Source organism: Aquarana catesbeiana, linkage group LG12 (genome assembly GCF_042186555.1).
Source record: "Aquarana catesbeiana isolate 2022-GZ linkage group LG12, ASM4218655v1, whole genome shotgun sequence".
Classification (NCBI taxonomy): Eukaryota; Metazoa; Chordata; class Amphibia; order Anura; family Ranidae; genus Aquarana; species Aquarana catesbeiana.
In genome coordinates, this window is record NC_133335.1 from 240,632,784 (window position 1) to 240,651,273 (window position 18,490).

Genomic DNA, 18,490 nt, shown 5'->3' on the forward strand with positions numbered 1-18,490 from the left:
AGCCTCCGGCGCGGATGAGGGTTTATCTATTGCCATCGAAACGCTGAGGAGTCCAGAGCACCTTGGGAAAGAGGGAGTTCAAACAGTCACTGATTAATTACTGAACAAAGGACGATGTTGCAGAGAAGGAAAAAAAAATCCCTTCAATACGAGGCTGAAAGAGATACAGGAGGAGTTGTAGATTTGTGGAGAGTGGCGGTCAGTGCAGAAGACGACCATTGTTAAATTGGGTACATTTGGGGAAGTTATTTCACAAAAGTTATGGTTTTTGAATCTGCCTTTTCTTGGAGAAAATGCTACTGTATGCTGCTTCCAGTGCTGGTCACAAACCTAGAAGCAGTTGGTTACATGATCCCCAATGAAGTGGGGAATTAGCCAATGCGGGTTCAACAAGTCTCAAATGCTGAGGGCTTTTGGTCAGGTGACCAGTTATAAAGAGAGAGTTAAATAGCATCTCCTTTTCCTTGGAGAAAAGGCTGCTGTATGCTCCTTCCAGTGCTGGTTACAAGACTAGAAGCAGTTGGTAACATGATCCACAATGAAGTAAAAAAATAGCCAATGTGAACTCAGCAGGTCTAAGATGCTAAAGGCTTTCGGTCAAGTGACCAGCTGGAAAGGCTTTTGGTCAAGTGATCAGCTGGAAAGGCTTTTGGTTAGGTGACCAGCTCGAAAGGTTTTTGGTCAAGTGACCAACTCTGAAGGGTTTTGGACAAGTAACCAGCTCGAAAGGCGTTTGGTCAGGTGACCAGCTTCGAAGGCATTTGGTCAGGTGACCAGCTCTGAAAACTTTTGGTCAGGTGACCAGCTCTGAAGACTTTTGGTCAGGTGACCAGCTCTGAAAACTTTTGGTCAGGTGACCACCTCTGAAGGCTCTTATTCAAGTGACTAGCTCTGAAAACTTTTGGTCAGGTGTCCAGCTCTGAAGACTTTTGGTCAGGTGACCAGCTCTAAAGCCTTTTGGTCAGATGACCAGCTCGAAAGGCTTTTGGTCAGGTGACCGGCTCGAAAGGCTTTTGGTCAAGTGATCAGCTGGAAAGGCTTTTGGTTAGGTGACCAGCTCGAAAGGTTTTTGGTCAAGTGACCAATTCTGAAGGGTTTTGGACAAGTGACCAGCTCGAAAGGCGTTTGGTCAGTTGATCAGCTTCGAAGGCTTTTGGTCAGGTGACCAGCTCGAAAGGCATTTGGTCAGGTGACCAGCTCTGAAAACTTTTGGTCAGGTGACCAGCTCTGAAGGCTCTTATTCAAGTGACTAGCTCTGAAAACTTTTGGTCAGGTGACCAGCTCTGAAGACCTTTGGTCAGATTACCAGCTCTGAAAACTTTTGGTCAGGTGACCAGCTCTGAAGGCTCTTATTCAAGTGACTAGCTCTGAAAGCTTTTGGTCAGGTGACCAGCTCTGAAGGCTCTTATTCAAGTGACTAGCTCTGAAAACTTTTGGTCAGGTGTTTAGCTCTGAAGACTTTTGGTCAGGTGACCAGCTCTAAAGACTTTTGATCAGATGACCAGCTCGAAAGGCTTTTGGTCAGGTGACCGACACAAAAGGCTTTTGGTCAGGTGACCGGCTCGAAAGGCTTTTGAGCAGGTGACCAGCTCGAAAGGCTTTTGGTCAGGTGACCAGCTCGAAAGGCTTTTGGTCAGGTGACCAGCTCGAAAGGCAAACCGTGTCAGTAGGACAGAGGACGGTGTCAGTGGTAAGGGAGCAGCGGACGGTGTCAGTGCAGCAGCGGATGGTGTCAGTGCAGCAGCGGACAGTGTCAGTAGGGCAACGGACGGTGTCAGTGGAGCAGCGGACGGTGTCAGTAGGGCAGCGGACAGTGTCAGTCGGGCAGTGGACGGTGTCAGTAGAGCAGAAGACGGTGTCAGTAGAGCAGCGGACGTGTCAGTAGGGCAGCGGGCGGTGTCAGGACAGTGGGCGGTGTCAGTAGGGAAGTGGACAGTGTCAGTCGGGCAGAGGACGGTGTCAGTAGAGCAGTGGACAGTGTCAGTAGGGCAACGGACGGTGTCAGTGGAGCAGCGGACGGTGTCAGTCGGGCAGTGGACGGTGTCAGTAGAGCAGAAGACGGTGTCAGTAGAGCAGCGGACGTGTCAGTAGGGCAGCGGGCGGTGTCAGGACAGTGGGCGGTGTCAGTAGGGAAGTGGACGGTGTCAGTGGAGCAGTGGACAGTGTCAGTAGGGCCGTAGACGGTGTCAGTGCAGTAGCAGACGGTGCCAGTAGGGCAACGGACGGGGCCAGTAGGGCAGTGGATGGTGTCAGTGCAGCAGTGGACGGTGTCAGTAGGGCAATGAACGGTGTTAGTGGAGCAGTGGGCGGTGTCAGTAGGGCAGTGGGCGGTGTCAGTAGGGCAGTGGGCGGTGTCAGTAGGGCAGTGGACAGTGTCAGTGCAGCAGCGGACGGTGTCAGTAGAGCAGTGAACGGTGTCAGTAGGGGCAGCAGTCACTGTCAGTAGGGGTAGCGGACGGTGTCAGCAGGGGCAGCGGTCGGTGTCAGTGTTTTTTTTTCATTTTTAGGGGGCTTTAGTGAAATATCAGGTAACTAAACGGGAAATCTGCACCACATAGGCGGGGGGGGGGGGGATTAGGGTGTGCCCACACCTGGCACACTCTGTGCGCATGCCCATGTTTGCTGCAGCTTCTAATGCACATGGTGAGAAGCCCACAGTGTGCAGTGAAATCAGAGTAAGCCTTTTCAGTCCAGAGGAGGCCGGAGGTCAGATCTAATGACCCGAATGTTAAAAACGTCTATTGTTGTTCGAAAACATCAGCGACGAATAAAATACCAATGAATATAAATTAAGACTTCCACGTGTCTCAAAAAAAAAAAAAGAAGAAGAAAAGATTAATATAAAGTGGCGATGAAGAGACAGCGAGAACTTGTCAGCGGATAATAAGCCCTCCGCGGCGTTTTACATTCCACCCTGACGACGGCTCTGCCTATTATCGGTGGTTATTCCCCTTCAAACGAGCGCCTGGGGCGACATCCACACTTCACGCTGAGCTCTTCTCCACATTGTCGTCCTAATCCCCTCAGATGTCTGAAGGATTAGCAGGATAGCTGTGCCACGGGGGAGCGATCTGTACCTGTCATTTGACAGCCATTATCCTGACTGCAGCATTCAGAAAATGACAGGTTGGACTCTGGGACTTGTCCTTGTTCGTTCAGTGATGTCACTGCGCCCCTGCTGCCTATTACCTATATATATACACTAAATGGATGCTCTTCCCCTATCATTAGATTTCCTGGTTCCTACGCCAATGGCCACCTATGAAGCACAGCCAACAGGTAACACAAAGCTAACACACAGATTGTATATACAGTATATACTCTCAGGCTTCCACTTTATTAGGAACACCTGTTCAATGGCTCGGTAACACAAATTGTTAATCAGCCAATCACAGGGCAGCAACTCAATGCATTTAGGCATCTAGACGTGGTGAAGACGACTTGCTGAAGTTCAAACCGAGCATCAGAATGGGGAAGAAAGGGGATCTCGGTGACTTTGAACGTGGCGTGGTTGTTGGTGGCAGACGGGCCGGTCTGAGGATTTCTGGGATTTTCACACACAACCATCTCTCGGGATTACAGAGAATGGTGGGAAAAAGAGAAAATATCCAGTGAGCGGCAGTTGTGTGGAGGAAAATGCCTTGTTGATGTCAGAGGAGAATGGGGCAGACTGGTTCCAGATGATAGAAAGGCAACAGTAACACAAATAACCCCTCGTTACACACAAGGTATGCAGAATACCATCTCTGAACGCACAACGCATCCAACCTTGAAGCAGATGGGCTACAGCAGCAGAAGACCACACCGGGTGCCACTCCTGTCAGCTAAGAACAGGAAACTGAGGCTACAATTGGCACAGGATCACCAAATTCGGACAACAGAAGATTGGAAAAACGTTGCCTGGTCTGATGAGTCTGGATTTCAGCTGCGACATTCAGATGGAGGGGTCAGAATTAGGCGCATGGATCCATCCTGCCTTGTATCACCGGTTCAGGCTGGTGGTGGGGTGTAATGGAATGGGGGATGGGGTATCACCTTTTCAGGCTGGTGGTGGGGTGTAATGGTGTGGGGGATGGGATATCACCGGTTCAGGCTGGTGGTGGTGGTGTAATGGTGTGGGGGATGGGATATCACCGGTTCAGGCTGGTGGTGGGGGTGTAATGGTGTGGGGGATGGGGTATCACCGGTTCAGGCTGGTGGTGGGGGTGTAATAGTGTGGGGGATGGGACATCACCAGTTCAGGCTGGTGGTGCGGGTGATGGGATATCACCGGTTCAGGCTGGTGGTGGTGGTGTAATGGTGTGGGGGATGGGGTATCAACGGTTCAGGCTGGTGGTGGGGGTGTAAAGGTGTGGGGGGGATATTTTCCTAGCGCACTTTGGGCCCCTTAGTACCAATTGATCATGGTTTAATCACCACGGCCTACCTGAGTATTGTTGCTGACCATGTCCATCCCTTTATGACTACAGTGTCCCCATCTTCTGATGGCTCCTTCCAGCAGGATAATGCTCCATGTCACAAAGCTCCAATCATCTCACCACTGGACAATGAGGTCCCTGTCCTCCAATGGCCTCCACACTCCCCACATCTCATCCAATAGAGCACCTTTGGGGTGTCCATCGAATCCCGAGATTTGCAAAGCTCTGTCACACAGCACAGCCCTGTCTGTCAGGAGACCTGATTCTTCTATTTTACCTCCCCCAGCCTGTGAGTGGACAGTGAGAGGAGAAGCAGAAAACTGGTGAGCTCATCTCTCTATCACTCTGTTCTCTTCCTCTACTCCATGTAATGAATGACCTCGGCAATCAAACCACGCCACACTGATAAGACAACACAGATCCTTCACACTTCCTGGTATACTGAACATCTGATGTTGGCCATCTTTTTTGTTCTCCAGCTGTCTAATGTCACAGTATTATAGATTATGTGCCTTTTAATGTCATCTTTCTCCAATGTCCTATTTAAAAAGGTCAGACTACCTGGAACTGTTGATTTAGTTTTTTGGAGCTACTGGACAGGCATCCTTCCTGCCAGTATCTTCTCTATCTCTGGGACTCAGTTGGTGAGATCCCTGTGCCGAGTTCCTACTGTGCCCATCCCTTCACTGGGTTTCCTGGGTCTTCATGCCTGCTGTGTCCATTATAAGGGGTTTCCACCATCTCTGGCCTGAGTTCCCGGGTCTGTACACCTGCTGTGCCCATTATGAGGGGTTCCCACTTTCCCTGGGATGACTTCCTGGTCTGTACACCCACTGTGCCCATTATGAGGGGTTCCCACCATCCCTGTGCTGAGTTCCCTGGACTGTACACCAGCTGTGTCCTTTATGAGGGTTTCCCACCATCCCTGTGCTGAGTTCCCGGGTCTGTACACCTGCTGTGTCCTTTATGAAGGGTTCCCACCATCTCTGGGCAAAATTCCCGGGTCTCTACATCTGTTGTGCCCATTATGAAGGGTTCCCACCATCCCTGTGCTGAGTTCCCAGGTCTGTACACCCACTGTGCCCATTATGAGGGGTTCCCACCATCCCTGTGCTGAGTTCCCTGGTCTGTACACGCGTTGTGCCCATTATGAAGGGTTCCCACCTTCCCTGTGCTGAGGACCCAGGTCTGTACACTTGCCTTGCCCATTATGAGGGGTTCTCACCATCCCTGTGCAGAGTTCCCGGTTTGTACACCTGCTGTGCCCATTATGAGGGGTTCCCCCCATGCCTATGTTGAGTTCCTGGGTCTGTACACCTTCTGTGCTCATTATGAGGGGCTCCCACCTGCTGGAGTTGTATGAATTTTATATTAAAGAGAATGCAAAAAGAGGAGCCGGGAACACCCAAAATGCCCAGTTGCACAGGAACAGAGTTTAGAAAGATCTCACTGGTGGAGGATTTAAGGCAAAAGGTCAGGGATGGACTAATCCTTTAAATGAACTCTGCTTTAAAAGACTATAGAAGCTACCACTGATGACCTCTCCTTCTGCAAAGGCCTTTAAATGTCTCTAAACATTCCCGGCCAGGCAAACGTTCCTTAATCAGATAAAATTCCAACCTATTGCTTGGAAGAAGCTGTACTCTTGTGACTGCCTGGAAGAGAAAGGTACACTTTCTCATGAGTAGAGGAATCAAAGGTGCTAGAGAAAAGAGGACAGATGACGGGTATGAAGTTTGAAGGTCAAACAGCATGTGATAACTTGTGGTTGGTAGCTGGGTGGACCTGGGTTTGCAGTGAATTTTTCCTCGGTTGTGTCACGATCGCTCAGGACTGTTTATTTTTATTATGTCCCGTCCATTATCAGCTTCTTGCTTTCACAGAAAAAAAAAAAAACACACACTGATTTTCTTGTGTCTGCTTCTCTCATTGTCAGCTAATCTGCGTATTTTCCCTGTTCGAGGGTCTGCTGAACCATGTCGGGCGTGTCAGGACTGGAGCAACAATGCAAAACAAGGACCAGCAGAGCACACATGGACACTGCGGCCCGGCACATCCTCGCTTCCCAGATCCGGGCCATCCTGGTCACGTGGAACTCAACCCTCATATCCTGAGATGACAAGGTAACCAGAGAAGGAACTATTGAGGAAGAGAAATACATCTGAGGATTCCCCACTGAGGATGGAAATCTCTATCGAGCGAAGACCAGAGAGGGGAAGGCTAGTTGAAGACTTTTGAAGACGTTGAAGACTTTTTATAGCTTCTCCAAGTCACAAGTTTAGTTGGAACATCTTCAGCATTACAGAACAAATCCAGTTGAATATGACTAACTACTGTGAGATATACCATGACCTGGAGAAATGGGAACCTTCAGAAAGAGGAGGAAGGCTACTAGTAGTCATATCTGTAACACCCGAAGACATTTCATAGCTTCTCCAAGTAATTTCTTCAGTAAGAACCTCTTCAATCTTACAGAGTAAAATAACTACCAGGGGCATAAGTACAGGGGTCGCAAATATGACCCAGCCCTATGCGGCCCCCTGTACCTGGATAGAAGGGGCAGTGGGGGCAGCATATAGAGAAGCTGATCCCCTCCATTTTCCAGTGGCTGCAGGTTAAGAACGGAGGGGATCAGTTCCTCTTCCTGCCACCCCTCCTATCCACCTCCTGCTGTGATTGGGCTCCTGTGTACTCCCCCGTCCCCCCTCATCCCCTGCAACACTGCCGGGTTCCCCTCTCTCCCGCCAGCTGCTGCGGGGGATCTGTCAGGATAGAGGGCAGGGGCTGGTAAATGTGTAATCTACTGGCTCCTTCCTTGTCTTAATGAACAAAAACTGTACCAATCACTGACTCTGTTCATTTACAACTGAGTGTAGTAAACTGTGCTTGCTATGCTTCAGTTTGTGAATGAATGGGAAGCTCCTGTCCTGATCGTGGCCATTCATTCTCTGTAGCTAAGGCTGCAGAGATTGAGGGCTGTGTCCTCAATCTCCTTTCTCTGTCTTAAAGGTGAAACATCAGAGGTCTGTTTAGACCCCTGATATCTCACCAAAGCCCCCCCAACGGGGTTCCGTAAAACTGTAAAAAATAAAATTGTAAAAAAAAAAATCTATAAAATGTAAAAAAAAAAAAAACTACTGACACCAGTGCTGGAACCACCAGGGTCGCAAAGGTCGCACTTGTGACTAGGCCCTGGCGTTCCGCCACCCTGGCGGGCAGGGGGGCAATTATGGTTTCTTGCACCGGGACCCTGAAGGTTCTAGTTATGCCTCTGCTAACTACTACTATATATATTATGACCTGGAGGAATGGGAATCACCACAGAGAGGGGAAAGCTACTAGGAGCCACATCTGTAATGTTAAAGGAGTTTTATAGCTTCTCCAACCAACTAGATAGAACGTCTTCAATATCACAGAACAAGTTCTGTTGAAAATAATTAACTGCTACTAGATATACCATAACCCTATTAAATGGGAACCTTCACAGAGAGAGGAAGGCCTCCCAGCTAATCACTGGAAGGATTAGTGTACTGCTGTTTCTCTGCCTCCTGCTGGTACGCACCCTGCCGTCTCCTCCCCCCACCTTTTTTAGCCTCTTATGCAGATGAGAACAGAGGTCATGTGATCACTTTTTTTTAACAGTTTTATTATATATACACACAAATGTTTTTACCTTCCATTTTTGTTTCAGGCCCCTTTCACATGATCGGACGGTCCGAATATCCGTTTTTCAGGCCACCCACTGACTTCTATGGGGAGGCGAGAGTCAGCGGATATGTGTCCACTGACATCCGCATGCCATCCGATAAGATCCGCTCAAAACAGATGTATGGTGATACGTTCGCCATCCGTCCAGTGGATCGTTTTCATCTAATCTCCCCATAGAGGAGAGTGAGAGTGACAGTGAGCAGAGACGGACCTGTCATCCGCCTGCTAAGCTGGGATCAACGGAGCGATCTCCACTGAGCTAGCAGAGTCCATCAAAACAGATCCGCCCCGTCTTTAAGGGGCCTTAAACTGAATGGGGGCATTTTACAAGGTAAGGGTTCACATATACATTTAAGATCCAGACCATCACATAGAATACTGCCTGGTAGCTCTTGGCAAACAGCCCAACTCATTCTTAGACCCCACCAAAGCCAACAGAAATTCAGCAATAATCTAAGAATCAATGAGATCAACGCTAGATTGTGGTCTAAGAAAACCTCAAGCTTTTCATTGCAGAGACTGAAGACTCAAAGAATCACCAATAACTAAATATTCCAGCATATGAACACTGGAAAATACTATTAAAAAATGGACGGGGGTGTTTGGTGATTCCCCATAGGGTTAATGTCCAAACATCTGGTTCCCTGTTCTCTTGTAATAAGACCTGTCTAATCTACAGCCTCCACCTCACCATGCAACATTTGGCCATTTTGGCAAAATCAATTAGGATCAGTAATGGTTATGGGCATATGGAGGCTGGCACACCACAAGCCTATAAGGAATCTCGACAATCGCACCGTATATTATGTGGATGCCGAGGATGGGGGATGTGTATGTGGTTCTCCAGTATTTTGGAGATTGCGTACAACACAACCTTTGTGGCCAGACTTTAATTGATCTCCATATATAGCACCTCATTGATTCAAAACCAACATTAAGGACAACTCATATTCTCAAAAGGAATGTGAACAGTTTATAATCCTTTAGTGTGACCATTTTTTTTAGTGTGGTGCTGGCTGAGGACCATATTGGGTCTGTCTATACTTTTTAGCCAGGATTGATTAGACGGGTGAGACATATGGCTGGGGTCTAATGGAACTCTAAGGTTCCTCCAGAGATTACAAGGGTTCCTTGAGCAATTTCTGAATCTCAGATAAGTTCCCACGGACACCATTGATTTTTTTAATTATCTGTAAGGCGGAAATTCTTCACAATGACCACAAGTGTAAGGAGCATCCTTCCCACTGATCATCACACTAATGTATCATGAGTTGTAGATATATTAATTTTTAGCAGAGGTTCCCAGAGACCAGAAAGTTATTCCAAGGGTTCCTCAGTGTTGAAAAGGTTGAGAAATGCTTAGACTGTCCTGTTTACAAGAACTCAATGCAATAGGGCATTGAATTCTGTGTGGTGTTTGCTAAAATCTAATCCAGGGCTTCTCAATCAGGGTTTCATGGAGCCCAAGGGTTCCTCCGGAGTTTGCTAGGGGTTCCTTGGGCAATGAGCAATTTCTGCCTTTCAGATAAGTTCCCAATGACACCATTGATCTTTTTAGCTATCTGTAAGGAGCTAATTCTTCTCATTGTCTACAAGTGTAAGGAGCATTCTTCCCACTGACCATCACACTGATGTACTATGAGTTGTAGATATAGTCATTTTTAGCAGGGGTTCCCTGAGACCAGAAAGTTATTTCAAGGGTTCCTCTGTGCCGAAAAGGTTGAGAAAGGTTGATCTAATCAGTACAAAGGGACTGTTAAGACCAGGATGGAAGGAATCATCACCAGTCCTTTATTCCCTAGTTGGCAGTTGCAGAATAACATTTGGAATATTGTACATAGCATTTGTTTTTTTAATGGAAAAGTCTCTTTCTGGAGTCGGCCCATTAAGATATCCATAGATCTATAGACACAACAAATAATGTTTCAGACTGTTGGTTGGGCCTTTCAATTTTCCTTTTTTTCTGGATTTGTTGTATGGATGGATGGATGCTGAATCTAGGACAACATTCATATATATTATCACAGCTGGGGCCCCGCTATGCTCGGTCTCCTACACGCCATTTTAATGATTTTCTCAGTAAATAAATTTATAGGCTGCAACTGGTCATGTGGTGTTTCTATGGTCACGATTATTTTTGAACCGGGTTCTCAGAATATTTTGGGTCATTTGTATTTGCTGCTGAGCTACCCGTATAGAGTTTTTATTTTGTTTTCTCCATTGTGCGGACTGTAACTAATCCCTGCTTAATAAGTAGAAGAGATACAGCCACAAAGATGGGGATGAAGAAAAGGACACTATGCCGACTTAGTTTTCTTTTCACAAAAAGTTTTGGCTAAAGTGTGAAGTTTGAATTGCTGCTAAAGTGGCCCCTACATTAGAACTGGCCCCGATTCCCAATCCACACACACACTGATGTGGATGGGGGAATCCTCCCGCTTAGCAACTGAATGCTGACAGTGAAGAGACTTTCCCGCCGTCAGAATACACTGATCAGCATTGCAGTTTATAGCCTGCAGTGCTGATCGAGCAGGGAGAATCCAAGAGGGTGGTTGTATCGAAGTCAATCAGTAGATCAACTTCAGTACAACCACAGTGCTCATTCATGGAGATGATGGCTTTATGGGCGTAAAAAAGGAGTAGGCTAAGAAGGGTTCTAATTGCTCTACAAGGGGCTTAGAGGGTGCACCAGGCCACGTAAACAAACGTCTATGGTCAGAGAAACCCCCACGGTGGCCGACGTGGCAATAAATTGGGTGACCTCGGGCCAAAAGGTTTATATTTTCGGACGTGTCCAGAATATATGTTTAAAATCGGCATGTTCCTCTGGGCATCTCCAGCATTTGTTTATGCAAAGCCGACAATTCAGTATACTTAGAGAGGATGTCAGCAGCTGTCAAAAAAGCAGTTTGACAGTGTTTAAAAAATAACACTTGTTCAGATGGAATATAGAAAGATACAATGTAGCATATAGTTGCATTTGTATCTTTCTGTTCATTCATCTGCAGATCAAAGGAATGATCTACAAGCGATGTCAGTTAAAGCAACTAAAAGGACCCTAACCCATCTTCTTGAGCTTTTTGCACCATAACTCCCACCCCAGCTGCCTAAGCTAGCCATACACTATCATTTTTTATTTTTTTTGTTCAGCCAGTGGATGAATGAAGGGATGGAAAAATCATCCCCCCCCACAAATCAGGACATTGTATTCTGACAGCAACACCTCCAGTCATTTAGTTGCAACCACTGATCAAGAAAAGTTTTCCAATAACTTCCTTCAAAAGATGTCAATCAAACAATCGACTTCGGTTGACCAGGGAAGGCACCACACCAATAGAAATTCATACTCTCCCTGCTGAACCGGCAGAAATTTGATCAGTGCAGTGCTTTTTTTTTTTCTCAGAAAAGAAGTGCAGGAACTTGACCACAACCCTCCAAACCTTGCCCCCCCCCCCACACACACACCCTCCAGACCGCATCAAATATTGGGTGTGGTCAAGTTTCCCTAACAGAGAGGGGATCTTAAAGGGGCACTATATGCCAGGAGTACATTGTCAACCAAGTTCAGGGTTCGAGGGGGGTTGTTATTATACACAGAGTGCAGCGTTCATGGGTGTGCTATGTACATAGTGTAGAGTTCAGGGGTGCACTGCATACAGAGTGCAGAGTTCAGCCTTCCTCCACAGCTGCTTACCCCTGCATCTGTGGGAACTGTCATTTGTAGACACAGAAGCCGGTCTTTTGTGTTTACAGCTAAGGGGATTGCACCTTACATTGTAAAAAATATCCTCTCACTTCCTGTTTTCAGTCAGTCTTCAGGACAGAAAGTGAAGGAAAATCTCCCAAATAATGCACAGATTGCACAAAAATGCAGTCGCCTACTCCAGTGTTTCTCAAGCTTTTTTTCAGTCAAGGCACTCTTTAAAGTTGAGCACAATTTGAAGGCACCTTAAAGTGATTGTAAAGGATCGTTTTTGTTTTTTTTAAAATAACAAACATATTATACTTACCTCCACTGTGCAGCTCGTTTTGCACAGAGTGGCCCAGAACCTCGTCTTCTGGGGTCCCCCGGAGGCTCTCTCGGCTCCTCCCCACATCAGATAACCCCCTAGGAGAAGTGCTCTCCCGAGGGGCTTACCTTGCAGGAGCGCTCCCCAGTCCAGCATTCCGCGTCCATAGCCGCCGAATGTATGACTCGGCCCCGCCCCCGCATCATTGGATTTGATTGACAGCAATGGGAGCCAATGGCTGTGCTGCTATCAATCTATCCAATCAAGAGCCCGAGCAGAGAGACGGCGCGTCCCGGCTGGGTCAAGTTCAAGGGTTTAGGGGGGGCTGGGGGATGCAATAAGGTGAAAAAACATGAAGGTTTACAACCCCTTTAATTCTAAAATGTAAACAACAAAACAAATAGTTTTATATAATACAGGAACATTCACACAAATAGGACACCCAACGTTTAGAGGTGTTTTATTCTTTCAAAGCAAATACAGCAAAGCAAGGGGCAAACAAGGATGCTGTGCATGTGCCTGACGTCTTAATCAACCAATGAAATCATTGGTTGCTTGAACACTGGCAGCTAGAAGGTTGCAATGGTGCACAAAGTAAACCTGTGGCTTTGTATAATCAAAAGGCAGGCTTGATCCACCTGTTGACTTGTATACAATTTTTGGGCAATTTTTAGGCCTTTTCCCAAGGCACCCCTGAAGAAACCTCTGGGCACCCTGGTTGAAAAAGGCTGACCTACTCTAAAATGGCCTTAGATATACTTCAAGCACACACATACAGTTGGTAGACCAAGGTCAGACGCCGATCTTTCCTCGTATACGCCATCGGGGGGTACAGAACACCTCGCGCTCATTTACACACCTTGTTTTTGTTAAAATTCCAGAGTGGTGTGCTCGAGAAGTTATTTGTTCGCTATTATTAGAAATAATTTTCCGTTTCAGCACATGAAGGCCGTTTCACGCCAATTAAAAAAAACTGGCTGACTTTGTGTTTTTCCAAAAATATGTATAAACACAAGCGTGACCGTGCAAACGTTATCACCTCATTCCTCTGTAATCGGGAGGGGGTGAAAGTAAAATGCCAAAGGCCACTAATAAGAGGAGCTGTACTCCTACCATATCAGACACGTGACAAACACAGGATTGGTCAACCGCACAGGAAAAAAAAAAAAAGCAACACTTTTAAGCTAGTAAACATTGACGAAAATTCTGGGTTTCATCAGATATTTTTGAGGTAAATAACCAAACAGCTTAATACAAAAGCAAAACACAAACACACAAAACGCGTGGGGGAGATTCCTGGGCATGCACACACATACCGTTGGTGTCTGGCACCTTTTAGAGACCCACGGCATGTGCGTGCGTGTGTACGCGGGAATCCCCCCACGCATGCATGCTGCTGGTTTTTGCCAGTTCCCAAATACTTGGCAGAGGGAAGGGTCGCGTCTGCAAATGCGTGAAATCTAGTGCCGCATTTACTACCTTCAGAAACACACTGCCTACTGGAAGCAGCGGGGCTCCCTACACAATTCTCACCTAAGTGAGGAAGCGCTGTTCAAAATGTTTCTGAAATTGATGAAACATAAGAGGAAAGGTGGAGGAACCAGGAGAGAAAAAGTTATTTTAATGGGTGAAGTTCTGTTTTACTATATCCCCAGCATAGCGTACTGTGCCAGGACGGGGTTAACATCAACCCACCCACCCAGAGCTCGCTCTCCTATAAGCAAAACCACCTGGACCTCCCTCTCCTTTAAGCCCACCCAACAGGAGCTCCCTCTCCTATAGGCCCACCCAACAGGAGCTCCCTCTCCTATAGGCCCACCCAACAGGAGCTCCCTCTTCTATAGGCCCACCCAACAGGAGCTCCCTCTTCTATAGGCCCACCCAACAGGAGCTCCCTCTTCTATAGGCCCACCCAACAGGAGCTCCCTCTCCTACAAGCCCACCCACACGAAACTCCCTCTTCCATATGCCCACTCTTCCATATGCCCACCCACCCAAAGCTCCCTCCCCTATATGCCCACCCAGCGGGAGCTCCCTCTCCTATAAGACAATCTACCCAGAACTTCCTCTTCTATAATCCCACCCACCTGGAGCTCCCTTTCCTATGAGCCCACTCACCCAGAGCTCCCAATACTATACTCCCACCCACTCAAGGCTTGCTCACCTATAAGCCCACCCACCCGGAGCTCCCTCTCCTATAAGACCATCTACCCAGAACTGCCTCTTCTATAATCCCACCCAAGGATCCTGTTCCTATAAATCCACCCACCTGGAGCTCCCTTTCCTATAGTCCCAACTATCCAAGGCTCCCTCACCTATAAGCCCACTCACCCAGGGCTCCCTTATCGATAAGCCCAATCACCCAGAGCTCCCTCTCCCATAATCCCATCTACCCGAAGCTCCCTCTACTATAATCTCACTCACACATAAAAAAAAGATCTGATTTGAAAAAAAAAAAATCACCCACCCGAGGCTCCCTCTCCTATAAGCCCACCAGCCAGGAGCTCCCTTTCCTATAAGTCCACCTACCCAGGGCTACCTCTTCTATAAGACCACCTACCCAAAGCTCCCTGTCCTATAAGACCACCCAGCAGGAGCTCCCTCTCCTATAAGATCATCTACCCAGAGCTCCCTCTCCTATAAGACCACCCACCTAGAGCTCCCTCTCCTATAAGATCATCTACCCAAAGCTCCCTCTCCTATAAGCCCCCCCCAAGCAGGAGCTCCCTCTCCTACAAACCGGTCCACCCTAAGCTCCCTCTAAGCCCACCCACTCAGAGCTCCCTCTCTTATAAGCCCACCCACCTAGAGCTTCCATTCCTAAAAGCCCACCCACTCAGAGCTCCCTCTCTTATAAGCCCACCCACCTGGAGCTTCCACTCCTAAAAGCCCACCCACCCAGGGCTCCCTCTCCAATAAGTCCGCCCACCTAGAGCTCCCTCTACTGTTAGCCCACACACCAGGAGCTCCCTCTCCTATTAGCCCAACTACCGGGGCTTCCTCTCCAATACACCCACCCCCAGGTCCTCCCCCTTCCTGCCCATCAAGCCACTCCTACTGGCAGGTTCATGTCAGCTTTTATCTTGTGTGTGGCATTTCTCAAAATAAAGAAAGCTTTAAAGGTGCTTTACTGGCTAAAATAATAATAGATCTGAGAAAAATAACCGAAATATTATCCGTTAGTAACCGATCCTTTACATAATGCAGTAACAGTTCGAAGCCATATGATTGTTATACTGCTCAGCAGTGACAACACAGATTATTTATGGTCAGTGATGCCGATTTGCTTACCTGCCGGTTCTTCGGTGCTGCTGGCTGCCGTAGTGGGTGGAGCTACTGGGATTTCTGTGGAAAAACAAGGCAGGTGGTGTGGAAAGTAAAAAAAAAAAAAAAATACATTAGTGATTTCTTTATAACACATAAGAGAACTGGAGAGGTTTGTTCTATGGCAGGGCTCATTGTACATTGCAGTCATGTTAGTATAAATTTAATGACTTTGTTAGCGTATTTTCCTACACGAGCAGCCAGGAAACTAGTGGCAGTTATTTTCAGGCAGTGCAGACCTAAAGAGAACCTGTCACATACTGAAGGGAAGAGTAAAACAACTTGGCTATTTCTTTTACTGGAAAATCATCAGTTTTGGCTCCTTTTATTAAAGCCTCTGACTCTACATCAGAAAGGAGCACAGGTAAATTTATCCAATAAGGTGTTACTTTATTAGTGACAGGTTCCCTTTAAGGGAAAGGCCAATCAGAATGGGCATTTTCCTTGCTCAGTATTGCTCATAATGGGGGGGGGGGCGGAGGCAGAGGCGGTCACAAAAAAATCATCTTAAAGCTGACGTTTATGCTGCTTATATTTTGCTATCCCTGGTTCCTCCCTCGTCAACATGCTAATTCATTTTTTAATTAAAATCATTCCATTATCTTTATAAAATGTATTTTAGATAGATCCAGTGATGTCATCATTGGATCTCTGTGCTTTTCTATGTAAACCTTTCTAAGACCTCCGGCCTCAGTATTCCTTCTCAAGAGCCCTCAGCACTGGTGCAAGTAGTGGGCTGGCCCTTGGGAGGAGTTATGCAAATATCAAAATGCCCTGATTGGTGTTGTCTTTCCTAAGCAGGTCCTATGATAAAGGGGGGTGGGCTGGGGAAGGATAGGGCTAGAGTATCAGAGCCAATCAAATCTCTTAGCTCTAGGACAGAAAGACTTTTTTTTTTTTTTTTAAGTGGAACAATCAGCCAAAACCTTGTTTCCTTGAATGAAAGCTTTGGAATCCATCAGGTTTTTATTTCCAGAAATCTCCAGGAGGTTCTGGGACTTCAATAACTAATTGTTTAAAGGGGTAAGGAGAACAAAATTATTTGATAAACTCTCTGGTTCTGGTGAGACTACCCCCATGAATCATGGCTTCCTTCCAGTGGGCACCAAGAACGTAAAACAATACAACAGGAGCAGCAGACCAATTGAGGAAAAAGGCAGAATTGGTAAAACATCCGACGCGTTTCGGCAACCAAAACATCCCTCCGTGTTGGCTTTTAAACTTTGTCAGCTCTTAAATAGATTTGATGAAGGACAGATCTGTTTGCTTTTTTTTTTTTTGCCTTCACCGAGTCCATTTAAGTGCTGACAAAGTTTTCAAGCCCTGATGAAGGAGGGATGTTTTGGGCAGTGAAAGGCATCATTGGTTTTATGATTGAACCAATAAAATGAAGTTGACTCTTCCATCAACAGGTCTGATGCTACTCTTGTTTTGTTTTTTTTTTGGCAGCTCTGTCACCACTGGGGAGGTTTCTGGGGATATAAAAAAAAAAGTGTGAAAAACGTTTTAGCGCAAGTTCTATTTTATTTAACCTGTTGCTGCCCACGTAACACGTATGTGCAGCAGCACAAGGGTGGGCTTTATTGCCCACATGTATGCATTGCTGGGCAGGCCAAAGTTTCTGTGCTGCTAACACATAGACAGAACCGTTCAAGACAGCTCTCTGTCCAGACTATAGATCGGTAGTTGGCGGGACTGGAAGCTTAAAAATTACAACCTTGTCCTTAAAGTGGTTGTAAACCTCAGACATGAAATATGAACAATGCATATCCCTCTATAGCAGTGGTCACCAAACTGCGGCCTGGGGGGGCGGATGTGGCCCTTTGCTTGCTGTTATCTGGCCCTTGGGGCAATATTACACCAACTGATACCAATGGTGGAGCACCATTTCCCCTACTGACACTCTCAACAGGGCGCTGTTTCTCCTTTAAAACCAATGATGGGGCACTGATGTGAAGGTATTTTGTACACCCACTAGCCACAGTCCGGCCCCCCCTAAAGCCTAAAGGACAGCAAATTGGCCCTTTGCTTAGAAAGTTTGGAGGCTCCTACTCTATAGTGTGTACTTGTCTCCATCCAGAGCACTAAGTGTCATTTCTGTCTGCTGCCTGCTTCTTCTGCTATGCACCAAGTGTCATTTCTGTCTGCTGCCTGTTTCCTCTGCTAGGCACTAAGTGTCATTTCTGTCTGCTGCCTGCTTCCTCTGCTATGCACTAAGTGTCATTTCTGTCTGCTGCCTGCTTCCTCTGCTATGCACTAAGTGTAATTTCTGTCTGCTGCCTGCTTCCTCTGCTATGCACTAAGTGTCATTTCTGTCTGCTGCCTGCTCCCTCTGCTATGCACTAAGTGTCATTTCTGTCTGCTGCCTGCTCCCTCTGCTATCTGCATGAGTCATTTCTGATGAGATTTCCTGACACCAATAGAAAAATGGTGACAGGGGAGGGACCTCCAGCTGATTGCCAGCTTCAGCTCTGTTCCTGTGTGAAGGGGGGGCGTGTCTCTTGCCTCCAATTAACTCTCAGAGCTCTCCTCACTGATGTAACATCAGCTCTCCGCCCCCTGCTTTTCAGAGCTGAGAGATCTCCTGTGTAAATTCTGCACTTTGAATGGATGTAGGGGAAAGACAGCTATAGATAAACAGGTACAACTTATGTAGGAGGGTTCATTTCATCTCTGTGTATCACCTGAGGCCAGTCAATTCAATGGGTATATGGAAGGGTTTACAACCACTTTAAAGACTGGAATTAGGAAATGATGACTTGGCAATTGCTGATGGAGCTTATTTTGAGTGAAGAACCTCTTTAGCAATTTGCTGTTGCTACTGCCCGCCATCTATTGGCTGCTATGGGTTACGGCTGGGTTCGATGAATCCCACGCCGGGCTCTCTTCAACTCACAATCACATCAAACATTGTTAGTAGGAGACGTTTGGTGGAGAACAATACCATTTACTCATAGATGTTTCAATGTTTTTCCCTGGATAAGTCAATGGCCCAAGGCTATGGCCAATCTATTCAGAGGTAGCTGCCTA

General features: G+C 46.9%; 1 protein-coding gene across 1 annotated transcript in view; it reads right to left on the minus strand.

Annotated features, from left to right (window-relative positions):
• The window catches only part of NTN1 (netrin 1), a 131,266-nt gene that overhangs the window by 32,003 nt on the left and 80,773 nt on the right, over positions 1-18,490 (minus strand). Inside the window, 1 exon segment of the mRNA XM_073606992.1 lies at positions 15,428-15,481. Within this exon segment, the coding sequence (XP_073463093.1) occupies positions 15,428-15,481 (54 nt within the window).